The sequence below is a fragment of the Plectrocnemia conspersa genome, unplaced genomic scaffold (genome assembly GCF_051122295.1).
Source record: "Plectrocnemia conspersa isolate PC_06_02 unplaced genomic scaffold, ASM5112229v1 ptg000009l, whole genome shotgun sequence".
NCBI classification, from domain to species: domain Eukaryota; kingdom Metazoa; phylum Arthropoda; class Insecta; order Trichoptera; family Polycentropodidae; genus Plectrocnemia; species Plectrocnemia conspersa.
In genome coordinates, this window is record NW_028277173.1 from 8,250,090 (window position 1) to 8,269,080 (window position 18,991).

Here is an 18,991-nt window from a genome sequence, read left to right on the forward strand (position 1 = left end):
AATAAATATTTATCAAAAATCTGGGGAAAAAATAGAGTTAGCCTTTTCCTTACTGTGCCAAATAAAAACATAAATACATGCAAAAATAAATAATTTCAAATCAGAATATTCGTAAATATCGCTTTAATTATTTATGCTTTGGACAAGCATTCGATGACGGATTAAACCAAAAAATTACACCTTGAAGATTGCTAATTTTAAATTAAACAACAAAAGATTAACGCTGGTGTACCTCAGGGAAGTGTACTGGCTCCACTCCTCTACCTTCTATATCAATGATCTACCAGAAGTTTCAATTAACACTACAGCAACATTTGTCGATGACCAATCAAAAATCTCCGAAATTCAAAGATGTACAATGTATCAAAACGGATGCTTCAATATACCGGTATTTTTGAAATTTTCGGTATTTAATTGCTTTTTTTAGTTTACATGTCGTATTTAAAGCAAAACGTATATTGTTAGAAAGAAATGAGGGACCTTGAAAAAGATAAACCTAAATATGAAAAGCATATGAAACTAACGGAAACAAAGACATCAGTTTGGTATTATCTCTTGAATGTTACGGATAAATTCTCAGATAAGTGTATTAGCTGTAACAAGATACATAAAACATTGGGAGGCACGACTTCAGGCCTTTACTCGTTTAAAGGCTGCACTGCACATTACAGTTTTTAAATTTATCGCCGTTTCTGGTACACCAAGATTGATTTCTACGGCATCTTGTTATAAGATTTCTGCCGATACTGAAGATGAAACGTCAAGAAAAAAACAAACTATTTTTCAAATTGAAATAGCTTAGCAGAAACAGGCAAATAATAAAGCAATGTGGCTACAATTTGCCTACATATTCTAATTTAAATAAAAACATGATCCTAAAGTACAATGAGACTGTTAAATTCTCTTTGATTAATAAACTGCGTAAGCTGAAAGAGAAAAGAATTAAGCTGTCTCTGACACTGACACTGGATGAATGGACGAGATTGAGAAATAGTCGTTTTATGAACGTAAACATTCATAGTCCTATGTTTACCAATACATTTGTCGATATTTGCCTAATAAGAAGTATTGGCAGGTACAGCTGACAACTTTAGATATACTTTATAAAAAAAACTCAACATCAACCTGAGCAAAACGTTTGTGCCTGGCTGTGATAATGACAACTGTGGTTTTCATGTTAGAGTTGAGGGCAATTAAAATAATGAATATTTGCTTAAAGGTTTAATCGGGAAAGTGCGAAAAATTGCAAAAATTCAGAAAGTCGTTTATCAAAAATACGATTCTTCAGAAATATGTAAAAAAAGAAATAGATAGTGAGCTTAATTTTATTTTAGATTGCAAAACAAGGTGAAATAGTTTATCAGACATATTAGGAAGGATAGTAAGACTAAAAAATCCTATTAAGAAAGCGCTTATTGATTAAAAAATCGATCTTAACATATCTCAAGACGAATTTGAAAGACTGCTTAATCTCAGCAAAATATTTGACATTCTGAAAGTAACGGTAAAAGAACTTTGCGAAAGAAATGCCTACTTAACGACTTTTCGTCGTAAGGTCCATAGAATATATACGCAGTTCAGTTTCATCCAGCGATATTATGTTCGAACCAGTGAGAAAGTCAAAATGTTGTGACACCTTCCGAAGTTTTTTAAATCTTCAGTTTAGTTGATCGACTGGCCAATGAAACACTTGTGTGCCTTTAAGGGATAATTTCTAAACCGAACGATTCTAAGAAATATTATTCCATTGTCCTTTTCCTATGCAGTTTCATTACCGTTGTGAACAGGGTTAGATATCATGCGTTTAATTTTTAATTTTGCTTAAAACTAACCGAAGATGAGTTAGAGGCGCCCCCTTAAGGCTCGGGCACACAGAAAGCGATCTGTCGCGGCGGGAAGCGATATCTGATCGCGGCGACAGGTGGTCTGGTTGTATTATGCGATGTTGCATCAGTTCTGTCAGACAGAACGCGGTATACGGCGGTCTACCGAACTCTGTCGCAGCGACAAGAGAACACAAACATATAAAATAATTTTAATTTAAAAATTAATAAAAGTACAATAAAATGATACTTACTTGTCATATTAAATTCTTTAGCTACCTGACTCCATGCTTCTGTCTTCTTTAAAATATTTGTATAATGTTCATGGATACAGTCAAATAAGTATGTGTACACATTCTATGAACAATTCTATTTCGTCACCCATTTTTAGGCGGTCACTATAACCATTTGTGATTTTCTAAATTTTTTTATATGGCAACATTTAATATATTTTCGCGCATTTCTGTTTATACGTGCGTCGTGAAACTGTCAATGTAATATCGAAAATGAAGGTAAGAAAACTCCATTCCTTTCTTGAGATATGCATTGCTTGTATTTAAAATATTCGCATATCGATATGTCATATATATATGTAAGTATATATATAAGTATGTATATGACATATCGAACATGTATACAGAAATGTTCAAAAAGTTCAGTAAAAAACATAACCTCCACTACTACTCAAATCGTGCGGATTTTTTAAAAACAAAACAGTGTTTTGATTTGCTCAATATATTGAATGTGACTTACATATGTTTGTATATTCATGAATAATAATATAGCATGCTCACAGAAAAATGCCATAAAAATACTCACAGGTACGTTTTAGACGTGTGGCTGATAAGGGTTTAATAAATGAAGGCTACAACACAATTTTATTTTTTAATGGTAAAAAGTCAAAACAAATCACATACTTATTTCAAAATATAAACGCAAATTATTTTCTTGTATAGAATTGAGGATGCTTACATAGATACATTTCAAATCAATTTTACCTAATGTTTAAATAACTTTTAATGTAATGGTATATTTTATTATCTTTTAGAAATGCGAGATTGAAATTGGTGATAAAAAAAGCACCCTCGATGATGGCGCTTATATTTTATGTTCGACTGCGGTTAAAAAGAATTCAAGAGGTCGGACGAATACAAAACCTAGTAACAGTGGAAAAGAGCTACAAATTGAATCCTTCGACGACACATTTAAAAACAAAGTAACGAATAGCCCAATACTTTTTATTTATTTTTTATTAATATTTCTGTTTATTTGTAGCGAATTTTAGAAAAGTTTGTTTTAATTTGCAAGTCAGCTGACTCAACATTCCTAACCATGATAGGAAACTATAATTTAACCTTAAATAGTGTAAGTGAAAATTTAATTTATAAACTTCTTAATACTCTATATATATATTTTATTCGAGTTTTGTTTTCAGATTCCAGTTGTACCTTATAAATGCTATCCTTTAGATAATAATTACACAATTAAGGTCCAGAATATGAAGTGTAAGATTTCAATTGAATGTGTAGGTGTTTTTTAATTTAAGCATTTAATAAATTATTTGGACTGTAATTAAATTATTTATTTTTCAGGGTGATGATGTAAGAGATTTATTTTCGAAGGCTTCAAATTCGCCGAAATTATTTACTCAAAACGACATTTTTAATAGGCAAACTCAAGAAATTGACGATGACACAAGGAACGTATATGATGCTCAAACTCAAATAATTAGTTCTACTGTACCGGATAGTTTGAACGATGAACGTGAAGCTTATATTAGTTTTGATGATTTCACCGAAGATGTGAACGATATAAGCTGTTCACAAAATTTACTAAGCGAATACGCAAAAGTCAATGTTCGTGAACATGTTAATTTAACAACTAAAAAACAAAACGATAAGCACGGCTCGAATAAAGAAAACATGAAAACCTCAAATTGTCAAGTCATAGATATTGACGACGACGACTCGACTGACGTAGATGAAGAACAATTTAAAATACCAATTATACCGTCACCCAAGAAAGCTTCGAATAAATCGAAGGAAATGGAGAAAACATCAAATTATATCTATAACAGTTGTTCAGAGGAAATAATGAACATTTTAGAAAACAAGCGGGATTTTAATTTATCCAGCGGCAATGTGAACGGCAGACGAATTGAAATTGACCCGTTCGAAATATCAACGCAAATTATAAATTTACCTAAAAGTAAAGATGACAATGAAGATAGTGATGGAAGTGCGGAAACTCAAATATTTGACACTCAACTTATTAATTTTGTACCGAGAACGGTTAAAACATTCAATGAACAAAATGTAACTAAAAAATCTACATCCAATAAAATCGATGAAGAATTTGAAATTCCATACATGAGCAATAATAATTACAGTTTATCGAATGCCGATACCCAAATATTCGATTCGGGTTTCATTAATTTTTTTGATAGACCGAAAGGAAGTAGAGAAAAATTTCCACAAGTTATCCTTCATCGTGCAAAAAACATTGTATTGGATGAACAACTTTTGAAAAAGATTCATGAACCACTCGATCTGGATGTAATAAAAGAGGATAACATTTTAACTTCACCAAAATCGTACAAGGATCAGGACAAAAATGAAAATAATTATTTTAGTTGTACCCAAGAATTAGTGGACGTTTTAATGTCCCAAAAACCTGATGAAAATATTAAATCAGAATATAGTACTAAAATTCCTAGCAGGCTAAATGATTCGTCTTTCATGACTCCCCCCTCTCGTGGTATTTTATCCCTAGAATTACCTAGCAGCCAAGAGATTAAATCTTATCTTAGTAAACAACCGCACGTATCGATTCCTGATACAGAGTCAGAGGCGGAAACTGCTTCCGATATTTCAAACGATGACAGCGAAGAATCACAGATTGTCTTCAAAAGGATAATTCCAATTAAAAAAGGTAAAATTGAAAAAATAGACTGTAAGAATATAATTAAAGATCTAAAAATAAAAATCAAACGGTTATCAAACGAGGAAATAAACAAATATAAGAAAAAAGGTATTTCAGTTAGTGCTGAAGAAACTCTTTCCAAGAGTCTGAAGACCAAAAAACGCCCGAGTAAGGTTTTGGATAAATGTGTACCAGAAAAGAGAGTTAAAAAAGATGAATCGATAACGAACAAGTCCTGTAATGTGTCAACGCGCACTTCTTCTCGTAATCAAACTTCAAAGTACAAAGTTATGATTACACAAATTGAAAACAATGATGTGATTAAGGCAGTTGAAAAATTAAGTAAGTTTATTGTATATTTTTATTTATTTACTATTTATTATTATCCCTACAGATCAATTTAAATAATGATATAAATTAAACACCGATATTTTAGTATTTCTATTTATTAATATAATAAAATATTACTGGCCAGATTGAAAATATTTTTATATAATATTCTAGGAACGAAAGATGCAAAACCTATTTGTTAATTAAAAATATCTAATATTTCAGTATTTTTTCAAATGTAAATGTAATAAAACTACACACAACTATGAATTAAGTAAGTAGATAAATATCCACACGGTAAAGGCAGTAATATTTAAGTAAATTTCTGCATTTAAAACTAAAAATAAAGTTGTTTAATTATTTTTTTACTATTATATAAAATCTTTAATCCCTTTAGTTTTTCGGAAAAACTTCCGCTTTAAAAAAAAATTAAATAGATATTTTTAACACTAGAACTACCAAAAAAATTACATACCTATTTCTACCAACACCAGTCATAATGACTGGTCTAAAAATAAAATACCTTGTTCAGTATATGTGATTATAAATGAATTTATAAATATGTATTTCCTTATTTTCCCTTACAAATAGTTTTAAATAGCAAGTTATTTTCTTAAATAATAAAAAAATATATTAATATTTTAATATAATAATTAGAAAAATATGTTTCAAAAAACTACAAAATTAATTACTATATAGCTACAATTTTTCCACAAACATTTTTTGCAATTAATATAAATATTTGTGGTCTTATTATTATTACAACAATACACGATTTACGTGTTTGAGGTGTGCTCTTTAAAGTTGTTGGCATATTTACTTCTTGTGATACACTTTTTGATTTTTTGTAATCTGAAGCAAGTTCTTCTGCTAGTTGAAATAAATTTTTATGTTTTCTTCCGTTATTTTCTTGTATAATATCGAAGCATTTATTACAGCTAAGCTAGAATATTGAAAAATACTTGAAGTAGCTATCTTTATGACGCTATTCCTTGTTATTTAGTTACATATGTGTATACTCCAAATTTAGTATTATTATAGAATAAAATGGTTTCGAGGAAACGTTTTTTGTGCATATTAATTTTTTTAAATTTGTATTTTAAACTCTTTTGTACGGTTTACTTATATAAATTGTGAAAACACCATTTGATTTATAAAGTAATATTATTATTTTTTGCAAACTCCTATTTTTTCTGCATATAGTTCCAACTAAGTCAGTCTTTTTTTCTAGTAATTTATATGCTAGTGGTAGACTTGTAAAAAAATTGCCGGTAGTTACAGTTCTTCCTTTCATAGTAAACAGTTCTATAAGCTTTAGTACAACAAATTTACTAGGAGGTGTTGATAACTGTCGTGTTTAATCTTTTCTCAAATATGGAAATCCATTTATAATATATTTGTTTTTGATACCTGATGCAAGCCAAAATTTTGTATCAAATTTATCAGGCTTATTCGACATAAATTGTGAAAATCTACATCTAACCTTAGTAGAAAATAGTTGTTCATCAACTAACATTTGCACTTGGTTTTTTCAATAAATCTATCCCACACTGTTGATATCAAAGCAAATTTATCTGTAAACGTTGACTTATCTCAATTTTTTTTATCAAAACAAATAATTCTTAAAATATTCGTAAACTTATTTTTACTCATTTTTGTTTAAAAATATTTGGTCACGACTTCTTTTTTCATAAATATGAAAGTTTCAAGTTTTTTGCTTTGTGTGCCCTACGTTCATACTTTAATTTGAAAGCTTTAATTTTTTCCACAAAACATAAAAAGCTTTTAACTCGATGTAAGTTATTACACGCTCTATAATACAATTGTTTTATAATCATTCTTTTGGTGATCTACCTGAAGTAGAGCCTTCTAATTTTTCTCCAAAAGCTTCATCTACAGAAATTGCATTTTAATTATATTGAATTCCATTTACATCTTCTGAATCTGCTGACAATTTCACACATCTTTTACTTTGTAAATTAAAAATATTTCATATAAACTGTCACTTCTGAGGACGCAGAAGCTTTTTTGCTATTATAAAAATCAGTATCACTAGTTAGTAGTGATACATTTTTGCCGTCAATTCACCTTCACTGTCATAAAGTTAATCGCTTTCATTGTCAGAGCGCTCTTCAGGTATGCCGATTATATTTTCCAAAATCTTGACAATTTTCATTATTTTTTCCATTTTTAAAAATAAATTTTATAATAATTGTAATATAAATATAATATTTTTTATTTTATTATATATATTTTTTATTTCATTATAATAATTAAAAATATTATTTTTGAATTTAATTTTTTTTTTGCTTAAAATTAGTTGAAAAATTTTCAAAAGTATTTTCAATGAAAACTAATCAGATATCTTATAATCACATTAAAATCATAATAACAATCATTTATGTATCATTTCCAAAGTTATAACACAATTAAAAAAAAAAATATGAAATTTATAATTCAGAAAAATAATATGAAATTTATAGTATGAATTTTAAAGATAAAAAGTAAAATCAGATATTTTGATTGGTTTTACTTTTAGTTCGGTAGTTCTAGTGTTAAAAAATTAAAAAAAAAAAATATTTAAATTTTAAATAATAATAATTCAACATTTTTGCAAACAAACTTACTCGAGCTATTTTTAGTTTCATGTCGATATGATTAAAACTACAGCAGTGATTTTTTCAATTTATATTTTATCGCGTTTTTTCACTTTACAATTATTTTAAACGAAGTTAAGAATTCTTAAATGTTTTGCATAGCCGCCATTTTGAAACAGTTGCCGGATCTGGTTGACTAAATCCTTCAAATAGTATTGTATATATATATTTTATAATTCATTAGCAAAATAAATGTGTGGTTTAAGTCAGTGACTTTTATCTGAAAGACCTGTATTCGAATCCCACATCGGTCCTTGTGTTTTTAATTTCTATTGTATCTGGAAGATCAGAATTCGTGATTATTATAATTCTAATCGATCATCACAGATTAGGTTTTCCTAGATTCTCCTAATCTCATAGATGTATATTGTGATGATTAATTATAATCGAGCTAGGTTCGTATATATTAGGTATTAACAAAATTTAATAATGAGCCACTTAGATAATATTATGTATGTATAAAAAATACGTATTAATAAACACTCCGTTTTGGGCCTATTATTAACTATCTTTCTAAAGTTAATGACCATAAATTCATAATATTACTGACCATTTAATTTCTTGTCAAAAAAAAGTATTTAATATTCAATAATTAGTTATAAGTCAATATTTTTTACCCCAAAGTTCATTATTTTTTATAAGTCTGTTTTTATCATCACCTTTAACAAAAACTTTTCTTTGTTTTTAGATGGACGTGTAGTAAATAGCAACGGAGATATTCTTGTATCAAATAAAATAAGACGAACGTTTAAATTACTCATGGCAATTTCAAATAGAATACCCATTGTTCACACAGACTGGATATTCGACAGTCTTCAAAAGCAGCAGTTTTTAGGTTTGAATTTATTTATATTGAATATATACAACTATTTGATATACAATAAGTTCTAATAGTTTCATGATTAGACGTAATTCAAACATCAAAGTGTGCCTTGGCTTTTTTAGTTTTTCGATTTTTTAAACCCATTTTTGTGTATCGTCGTATCTCAGAAAAAACAGTTGATCCAAAAGTAAGTTGTGAGGGTTTGATAAATCTGAGAACTACACATCCTTTGCTCTAAAATACTATTTTTAGTGACTAAATAATTCAAAAGGCACCTAGATGTTATCACAATAGACCTGGATTAGAATCCCATACAAACCTTTATGCTTTTCAATTTCTATCCTGTCTGGGAGATCAGAATTAATGATATTAAATAATTATTATTCTGGTCGATTTTCTAGATTTTCCTAATCTCGTGGATTAATATTGTGATGGTTAATTAAAATTGGGCTAAGTTGTACATATTAGGTATAAAATATTCTCTGATAATGAGCTACTTCAGTTCATAGAGAATATCATTTGTGTGTATAAAAAAATCAGGCAAACTAACTTTTAATAATAGTACATCAGAAATTAAAAAAAAAACATAACTGATAATTTTCTGTTAACCCTTTGATTGCCAAAATCCGATATATCAGCTTTTGTTACTTTGGCGAGATTTGTTGGATCTGACTTCATCATTGAAAATATTATACATTTTTAATTGACTTTTTGCTTCGGAGGTAAATAAAATTTTTATTAAATAATACACCAATATTTAAATCAATATCGCAAAAAGCTCAGCAATCAAAGGGTGAAAATTAAATTATATCTTGGTGAGCAAACGTCATATACATATATTGCTATTTTCAACAATGAATATTATATTTCATTAATTTTTCTGTATGTAACTTATTCTAAATAATATTTTATGAACATTTCCAGATCCTTATAAGTTTTTATTGGTAGATGCTGAAACTGAAGCATTACATAATTTTAAGTTGAAAGATTCACTCGAAGCAAAAGAAAAATTGCTGTCTGGTTACACAATTTATACTACGCCGAACGTACTACCACCTCCTGCCGAAATAAAACGTAAGTTAGCTACAATCAAGAATCATTTTAATAATATTTTGCAATTATAATAGCTTGATTTTATATTCAGAATTAATCGAAAGTAACGGAGGAGTGTGTATCTTTGCAACGAAGAAAACGCAGCTGGAACCAACAAGAAACACCAAAACCCTTACAATAGGCTGCAAAAAAGATGTGGATGTGTTGAAACTATTGCCAAAACCGTATTACGAAGCTGATATGCTGGTGTCTGGAATTTTAACGCAAAAATTGGTATTCAATTTGAAGAAATGGTACATAAACTGTGTATAATAACTTAAATAACTTTACACGATAAAGCAGTGTTAATTTTGATAAACTATTAACAATGCATGCGCATGGTCTTAATGTCGTCCATTGGGAGAAAGAAACTCAACAAAAAATATATACAAAAGTAAATAGACTATAATTACTAATTGAGGACCTAAAAAGCAACATGTATATAATTCTACTATTATTGAAGTAAAAAATACAGAACCTTTCGTAGTACATAGTACAAAAATGAATATGTACTATTGCTTAAAACGAGCACGAAATTCTTAAAAAAACAAAGCTCACAATTACATCACAAAAACTAGTATTAATTTTAATGGATTCAACAACACATATTGGAGCCGGGCGTTCTCTTGAGCATTTGAATAAAAATTGCAAGAACTTTGAAACGCATGCAAGAAGTTTCATCAATATCATATTTCACGTTCAGTTTAAAGTATAAATCCATATATTTTTCATACATTTATGGTAATTGTATTATTATAATCTGTGAACTAAACAGTTTCATGAAGAACTTATAAAGTAATAAAAACTACCGAGAGTCGATTATTTGCAATTATATAAGTTTAAGAACTACAACAAATTATTAATAATTTACATGTCTATAAAATTTCAGCCAGTATTTAAAGATTTGCGTAAATTCAATCATGGAATTACTACAAATATGTATATAGTTTTTTTAAATATATATTCCTCATATGAAAATGATATTAACATGTTATAGACCGCTAACTCATTTATGCGTCATTTGTAATTCTAACACTCCAGTCAGATTATAACTGCCAGATAATTATAGATATAAAATAATTAGCTTTATTGCCTGGCTTCGTCCAGGATAGATTTAAACTCATCCTTTATTCATTATAATTAATTTTATTCATTCTGTATCAAGTACTATATACACTATTTTTGTTCCTTTGTCTTCGCGTATTGCAGTAGCACGTAATCACCACGTCGCTGTTCAGTTTTTTCAGCGGGCTTATTGTCGCGTATTACAGTACTGTTCAGCTCAACTTTTAACTAAAAGTTGAAAATCGTAGCGTTGCCCTAGAAATGTCAGCCAGAATGACATGTACAAATGTCACATTGCTACTATTCACCACTTGAGAGGAGTTCTTGTGACACAGACACATTTTCCGTTTTATAGTATACTTATATTTATTGCCTTGTTTTGTGTACATCGCAAAAATATGAATTTATTGAACTAATTTTTTTGATTAACATTTATGTCCATAAATCTTCATGTTAACTTAACCATAATGCAATATAGAAAGAAACTTTCCTTTCAGCTTTTTTTTATCACGTTTATGTGGCGAGAAGGTTAAAAAGAAAAAGTCAGGCTTAAATATATTATGTTAATAGATTGAATTGCTTTTAATCAATTTGAACCAGATTAGACCAATATAAATAACTTTTTGTCTGTGTTTCACTTCTGTAAAACTGTGTCAGTTTATTTTGTCCATTATCTGTTGAAATTTAATGTAATTCTTAATTTATGCAGGTGGAGAATTTCACTTTAATAATGATTTCAATGTGTTAAGTGAAATGATTATTATTATTATATGTGGCTCAACAACCAAAGACTGTTCTCTATTGCTTGTTATATATCTGCCATCCTCGGTGATGCAATCAACCTGCCAATGGGCTTTGCGTTCCGAGGACGAAGATTTTCAACCTTCACGTGGATCCAGACTAATTCTTCTAGAAGGAGACTGCAATTCCTGGTTTTGATACATATCTTGTTGAATCAGTCCGTCGATTAATATGTTACCGTGTAGGAATTGAATAATTTTATTTAAACCATTCCTTTTGTGGAGATACAAAAGTTAATTTAAATTTTTAATTTATAATTTGTAATTTTGGATAAGCAGTTTTTATGTAATGTAATTAGAAGCATTATTAATTCAGGATAATGATTGTGACAACTGTTATTTTTTTGTTACAAATAAAAATTTTATGAACTAAGAATTATCGATTTTTATTTTATAACCCAAATTATTATATTAATAATAAAATTAGGGATTTCAAAATGAAACATTATGTTATGTAAGGTTACCAGATTTTGAAAATGTCAAAGAACACTTAAAATGAAAAGGTCATTGCTGCGGGAGCTAAAATAAGTCATTTGAAATTTTTTTTCAAAGGCTATCTCCAAAAAATTTTTGAGTAGGAAATTTGAATAAAAATTTCCAAAATGGTCATTGGAAATTTTTATTCAAGGAGGAAAATGGACACATTTTTTGAGAAGAGCAATCATCTTCAAAGAAGGACGTCTTGTCACCTTATGTTATGTGATTATGTATGCATTCATTTAATGGTTTAAAATGAGACAATTTTTTTATTTTACGACCAAATACCTATTCTTGCTTGATGCAATAGTCTGTGTTGTGACATATCACTGTGAACATCTTGTGTATTTCTGCAGTAATTCATTTTTAATTGAACTGTACTTATATTTCAATGGTTATATCATTTATTAGCTAATTATATATTAAAAGTAGTGCGTTTTTTAATTTATAGTCCAGAAGGATGTTTTAAAAATGAATTTGAATGTAGTGAAGACGATGAATATTTTATATGAAGCTTCAGAATAATTAGATATAGCATAAAAATTACATTTCTTGGGGTAATCATAAATATAGGAATTCTTTATGTTCCGAATATGGAAGCCTTTTGGTTACGGGCTTTTTGTTTCAGATTGAATTTTTTGGTAAAATATTTTATCCCCGTAAAGATTTTCTTTTTTTATCGATTGTTTAAAATTAGTAAACTGTTGTATCATTTGTCGACATTATGTTCTTAATTATATATCTTTGACTATATACAATTTTTATGAAGGTGTGGGGGTTCCAACATTGCTCTTTGAACAACAAAGTTACAATTAAACAAAACACGAAAACATTTTCTTATCAAGTACATATATCGACAGTATTGTATTACCAAATTTTACAAAATTTAAAACAGCAATTAATAATTTTAAAATCAAACAAATATTACGTAAAACTAGTTTTAAAATACTTTTAAATAAAATACGCAAAAACAGAATAAATGAAATCACAAATTCGTCAAAAAATCATAACCTTTACATAGCAACAGAAACAAACAACTTTCGAAAAAATAAAACGATTTAATCAATAACAGAAATATAAACATCAAATTCATACAAACCGTATTACTTTATATAATATTATTTTCGGGATTCCAACCCTTTGTGGTGTGACTTTGCAGCCAGTAAGACGCAGGTGAAAACTAGTGAGAATTTTATTAGATTATATTACATATTGTGACAGACTATGATAGGCGAGATGTTTTTCTCCGAGCAGTGGTAGAGAATTTGGCGCCGGGATGATGTCCATAGAAGATCCTGATTGTTGTGGCAGCAACAGTATTGCGGAGGTCGATCCCTCTCTGCTGCGGTGCTCGTATGGTGGAGTCCCTTTTAAGAGGTGAGTGTTCATGATCGTATGTTGTCCGCGGGCGCGCCGAAGCTGCTAGTTTCTTCGAGTGTCTACCTGGTCCTCATTGGAGACCAGCCTTATGTATTCAGGGCTGCAAAGCTTGTTAACCAATTACAATCATTCAGCGATCATCCAGCCAATCGTTGCACTCCCCTCTTCGAACAACGAACTATGTATACGCGTGACATTTGCTTGATGGACATCTCCGAGGTCGAAGTGTGCAACGGAATGTTGTGGCCTTATGGTGCTTTTTGTTTTCGGTGATATACTGATTCACATGACCGTTTCGTAACAAAGAAATATTCATTCAATGCACTGGAGAATCCTTGTGTGTTATTTATTGGAAACCCTTTCTAGTCGTAACGAGGGCTTTGTGTGGTCCCACTATTGTCTAGTTTATCCTTATTGATGAATGATCATTTTTGGTCACAGACTTTAACGCGAGTTTTAAGAATAGGATCTCCCACAATATAGTATTTATAATTAGATAATACTAAACATTTTTTTTGGTAAAAAAAGTAAAAAAAATGATTGAATGAAAAAGTAAAAAAATTTCAATTTGCCCTTTGATTATCTTTCAGCTCTACCATTTCTCCCTCATCTATCTCCTCTAGTTAGTTTATTTTCTAATCTAATTAGGATCTATTTTTTTACCTTGTATATTTTTGCTGGACTTACGAATGTGTTCTTGAGTCGTATGTAGGAGACTTACTGTACACAATAATGTGGAGATGATGAAACGACTATAAATAATAATACAAAAATTGAGCAGTGATTTTTTTATATGATATAATATTTTTAATGTACTCCTTACATTATATTATACATAAATAGATTAAAATTAACATTAATAATATGGAATTATTTTTTCACATAAATAAACATTAATAAACACTCGTGTAAATAATAAAAATATATATATTGTATTTAAACAAATAAAAGACAAGATTTACATTAATATATCCATATATAAAATTTGTGCATGGCAACTTTACTACCGCAGAACTAAGCCTGAGGGTTCTTCTTCATCAGCTGAAGGTCTGATTCCATCATATCTTTCACAAGCTCGTCAAACGTCACTTTTGGAACCCAGCCAAGCTCGGTTTTCGCTTTAGTTGCATCCCCTAGCAGCAAATCCTGTGAACAAGCGTGATTATATCATATGATGATTTGTTTTTTAAATCAATATGCGATACTTACAACTTCCGTTGGTCTGTAATACTTAGGATTAACTTTGACTAGCATCTTGCCACTTTTTGCATCCAGCCCGATTTCATTATCGCCCTGTCCTTCCCAGCGGATCTGAATAGAAATATGCCTGAAGGCAGCCTCTACAAATTCGCGAACTGAACGCGTTTCACCAGTGGCGACGACATAATCTCCAGGTTTTTCTTGCTGCATCATCACCCACATTGCCTACATTATTATGAAGCAATAATTAATAATTATATATGTTAAGAAACAATATCAGGCGTATCATATATTAATTTATTTTGATAATATACCTCCACATAATCCTTAGCATGGCCCCAATCTCTCCGGCTATCCAAATTACCTAATTCTATATAGTCCATTAAACCGAGGCTTATTTTGGCCACTCCACGAGTGATCTTACGCGTGACGAAACTTTCGCCACGTCTCGGAGATTCATGGTTAAACAAAATACCGTTCGAAGCGAACATTCCGTATGCTTCACGATAGTTGACCACAATCCAATAACCAAACATTTTGGCGCACGCTAAAAATATAAATACGTATGTATATACAATTATGTATAATTATATATAATCAACATGATGTTTACCATAAGGTGAACGAGGGTAGAACGGAGTCATTTCAGTCTGAGGAGCCGGAGCGCTTCCGAACAATTCCGACGTCGAAGCTTGATAGAATTTGGCGTAAGGAGGACCGGCAGTTCTTATCGCGTCCAAAAGCCGCAATGTACCTAAAGCATCTACTTGCGCTGTGTATTCGCTCAGCTCGAAAGAAACTTTTACGTGACTCTGAGCCGCTAAATTATAAACCTCAGTCGGGCGAACCTATTGAAATATTATTTAAAGAAACAATTTTATTATATACAAGTCTGCTATAACGTTTTGAGTAAATATGTATAATGCAAATCATTTCTTGGAAAATCAATATACATATGTATTTGATTCAGTAACGTATACAAAATTATGAAACTTGAATATGACAGCAAATAAATTTCCAGGTGGAAGGATTTGACTCCGTAGATAAATACTTCTTTCGTGACCGTTGATTTTAAAGGCATTAAACACATTGAAGCAATATTTTGATATGCATATTCTCTTCGAGAAGCTAAAATTCCCAATTCGCCATGACATTAAATAATTAAAAAAGGAGTCACTCAATGTGAGATGAATGCTTCTCTCATGGTAACACTTAAGTTCAAAAGTTTTCTATGATTCATGTAAGCATGCTTCAAGATGGATTTGAAACTAACAATCCTCAATTTTTAATATATAAGTATCTAAATGTATTTTTTTCTAAGCAAAAAACAAGGTCTCAAAATTTCCTGTTTGTTTTTAGTAGTTGATTTAATTATTATATAACACATTTAGTATAACTATAGCAGATTTTGTAACTATGACTTATAAATTTATTACCTTCGATATAATGGAAATTAGACATCCTCCATCAGTCATATCGCCATAGTGAAGGATCATTCGCTCCTGTTTGTGAATCTTTGGATCAGCATATAAATGCTGAATGCGGCTCGTGTTGAACGAGCTGGATCTACGTATTACTCCATGCACCACATAGCCCTTCTCTATAAGGTATTCTGCTAAATACGAACCATCCTGAAATATAGATTTTTAATAAGTGGAGGTAAATAACGCTACAAATATATTTAAGGGTGCGATTTAACAGGGAATTATTTTAAGAGATATATGCAATTAAATAAATACTTTGTTTGTGCATTTATGTAAGGTAAATATTTGGATTTTTCTGCGGAAAAAGATTCGTTGCAGAGAGTTATTCATAGGGTCTTTACTGTTCTGATAACGCTCCAACGGTAATGCACAAACAATTTGTTTTATGGAACGATTATTTTATATATTGGTCATTTACATTATCCTCTATATTTAATGAAGCAATTTCAATTTAATACAAAGCAAGTTATTTGAGGAGAGCAGAGCATTTGACTAGAAAAATGTGTCATTTAATTAAATACTATGAATCTTAATGATATAGAAATATTTAAAAAAAATGAAATGACGTTCCTAATTCTAAACCAGAAATTCTCAGGTTAACTAGCAAAGAAAATCTAAAAAAAAAACAATCTCGAATCCTGAAAATATTTTTAAAATATGACATTTCGGTGAAATCATATCGGAATACATTTTCACTGATAAGATATATATTTTTACGTGAAAATATAATTTATCTGGCAGGTGCTAATAAAATTATATGATTTCAACTTTTTTTATATTTAGTATATATATTTACATACTTAAAATTATTTATTTATATATGATGTATGAATGTTACAATGAATGTGTATTTTTCAGTGAAGTCAAAATAAAATTTCACTAATAGATATATATTTCTACTAGCGAAAATATAACTATATATAGACTGATAGCTGCGTGAAATTATATGGTGCTCTAAAATGTCTAAAAAAACTGAATTTGACAGTTGCGAAACGTACATTTGTTGTTCAAACCTAAACCTAACCTAATAAATCATCAGGAGTTCTTTACCTCATTGTTAAGAACTCTTTTTCTATAACTAACCTTACAGTGCATGATTTAATATTTTATAAAAACATTTTTTTTCTGGTTCCTATTAATTATTTAAATTAGAGAAAAATAATAAATGATTTATTTTTAGCTAAAAATATATTTGATTCATATTTGCATCATTATGCATTTATAAAAAATGAATTCAACATACATGCAATTTTTTAAAACATTTATTTTAATTATCCTGATGATTTTATTAGGTAAAGTCCAAAATACAACAAATTTCTCAGGGAAAAATAAGCAGAAGAAGAACAGATGGACGTCGTATCTGTTTTAAAAATATGATAGCTATCCTTACCGATATTACTATGACTTCTGATATAAGATGACCGATAAAAGTATATTCAAACCGAATTTTGGTCAATAGGAGGGCGCAAAAACAATTATCACTTCTCAGAAGTCAAAAATTGACATTAAAAGCAATAAAATCGTGTCGGTGCCGACTCAGCGGGAACACTCGTTACCGATCGTTCCCACTGCGACGGCGTCAAAATTCGGTTTAGCTGTGCTTCATTCGGTACTAATTGTAAATTGTAATATTGTCATAAAAAGTCTTAATATGATCGTTAGATAATCGAGCGTTTCTACTGTGACGGCACCATTTTATTTATTTTGACGTGGATGACTTGAATCCTAATGAAATCGAAATATTAAAAAAAAATTGATATGATACGCCACAAATGAAACGCTTGGCTTCTTATGCGAAGATGCAATAAAGATAGAGACGTTTTGAAATTGGCTGATTTTAGAATTGTCTTGGCCTATCGTCAACCCCATATCTCTAAGATGTTCTACTAGACGAAATTAATCATTTTATTATTGGAATGACATAGAATTGCAATACCCAACATTTGTGATTTGTAAGAAATTCAAAACAGCATTGTGCTTTAACAAATATAAAAACTGATTTTAAAAAATCATGTATGTTGAACTCATTTTTTTACCCTGAAATTTGTGCTAAAATGCATGATGATGCAAATATGAATCAACTGCATTTTTAGCTAAAAAAGAATTCATGTATTATTTTTCTCCAACCTAAATAATAAATAGGAACCAGAAAAAAGTGTTTTTATAAAATATAAAATCATGCATTGCAGGGTTAAGTATAGAAAAAGAATTATTAACAAAGAGGTTAAAAACTCCAAATGATTTTGTTTATAATTAATAATAATCTTCTTTATATGATATTTAAGCATTAGCACCGTATGATTTTCAGTATGCTTGGTATTATAGACTTACTTTAATTAATGTAGCATTTAATTGGATTATTTTCATGTTTTGATGTATTTTAAGCGAACGTTCTTGGAATATTGTAGTTTCCATTTAAAATATTTGTAAGGATTACCTGTCCAGTGATTCCGGTGATGAGGGCCACTTGTGGAGACGCCATCGTCAACAATAAGCCAATGAGCAATTGCAAACTAGTGACATGACTTAGCCGGCAGCTACCGGCGACAGATACGATACTCCAGGGTTACCAACGTAACGACGCTAACGTCAAATCATTATCGCAATTCATTATTATTATTTCTAATCGATATAATACCTCTTGTGTTCTGTTTTAATGTTTCATATTGAATATTAAGCATCCGTTAAAATGAAATATAACTATAATATAAAATACATTTTTAATTCGATGATTGCGATATTTGCCGCTTGCGTTGGTGATACTGATATGTCAATAAAAGTACTATGTCTAAAAGTGTAATTTTAAAAATACATCTAAAATAAAATTATGTATTAAACTAAAAACTGACAACCCTACACTCGTATCACATTTTTACCGATAAGAAAACATGGGAGTGCTGTTTTATTTATTTTATAATATCTATATGACCGATTGCAA

General features: G+C 29.6%; 2 protein-coding genes across 5 annotated transcripts; one reads left to right on the top strand and one right to left on the bottom strand.

The window, feature by feature from the left end:
- Positions 1–1,961: 1,961 nt before the first annotated feature.
- On the top strand, positions 1,962–11,888 carry LOC148231812 (uncharacterized). 4 transcript variants are annotated; one of them, XM_088192713.1, is made up of 10 exons: positions 2,195–2,335; positions 2,872–3,039; positions 3,099–3,188; positions 3,259–3,348; positions 3,416–4,754; positions 4,854–5,087; positions 8,421–8,567; positions 9,480–9,629; positions 9,700–9,901; positions 11,422–11,888. In XM_088192713.1, exons 1-10 carry the CDS (start codon positions 2,330–2,332, stop codon positions 11,438–11,440), a joined length of 2,445 nt encoding a protein of 814 aa, XP_088048839.1. In that variant the 5' UTR covers positions 2,195–2,329; the 3' UTR covers positions 11,441–11,888. The 4 variants fall into 4 exon arrangements, with proteins under 4 accessions (XP_088048838.1, XP_088048841.1, XP_088048839.1 ...); XM_088192714.1 differs by having other exon boundaries at positions 4,863–5,087; XM_088192712.1 differs by having other exon boundaries at positions 1,962–2,335; positions 3,416–5,087.
- A 2,254-nt stretch (positions 11,889–14,142) lies between these two features.
- Gmd (GDP-mannose 4,6 dehydratase) lies at positions 14,143–18,649 on the bottom strand. Its single transcript, XM_088193080.1, has 6 exons — positions 18,491–18,649; positions 16,006–16,200; positions 15,183–15,417; positions 14,884–15,116; positions 14,579–14,794; positions 14,143–14,515 (listed from the first exon to the last, which is right to left on the bottom strand). Exons 1-6 carry the CDS (start codon positions 18,533–18,535, stop codon positions 14,384–14,386), a joined length of 1,056 nt encoding a protein of 351 aa, XP_088049206.1. The 5' UTR covers positions 18,536–18,649; the 3' UTR covers positions 14,143–14,383.
- Between the last annotated feature and the right edge of the window lie 342 nt (positions 18,650–18,991).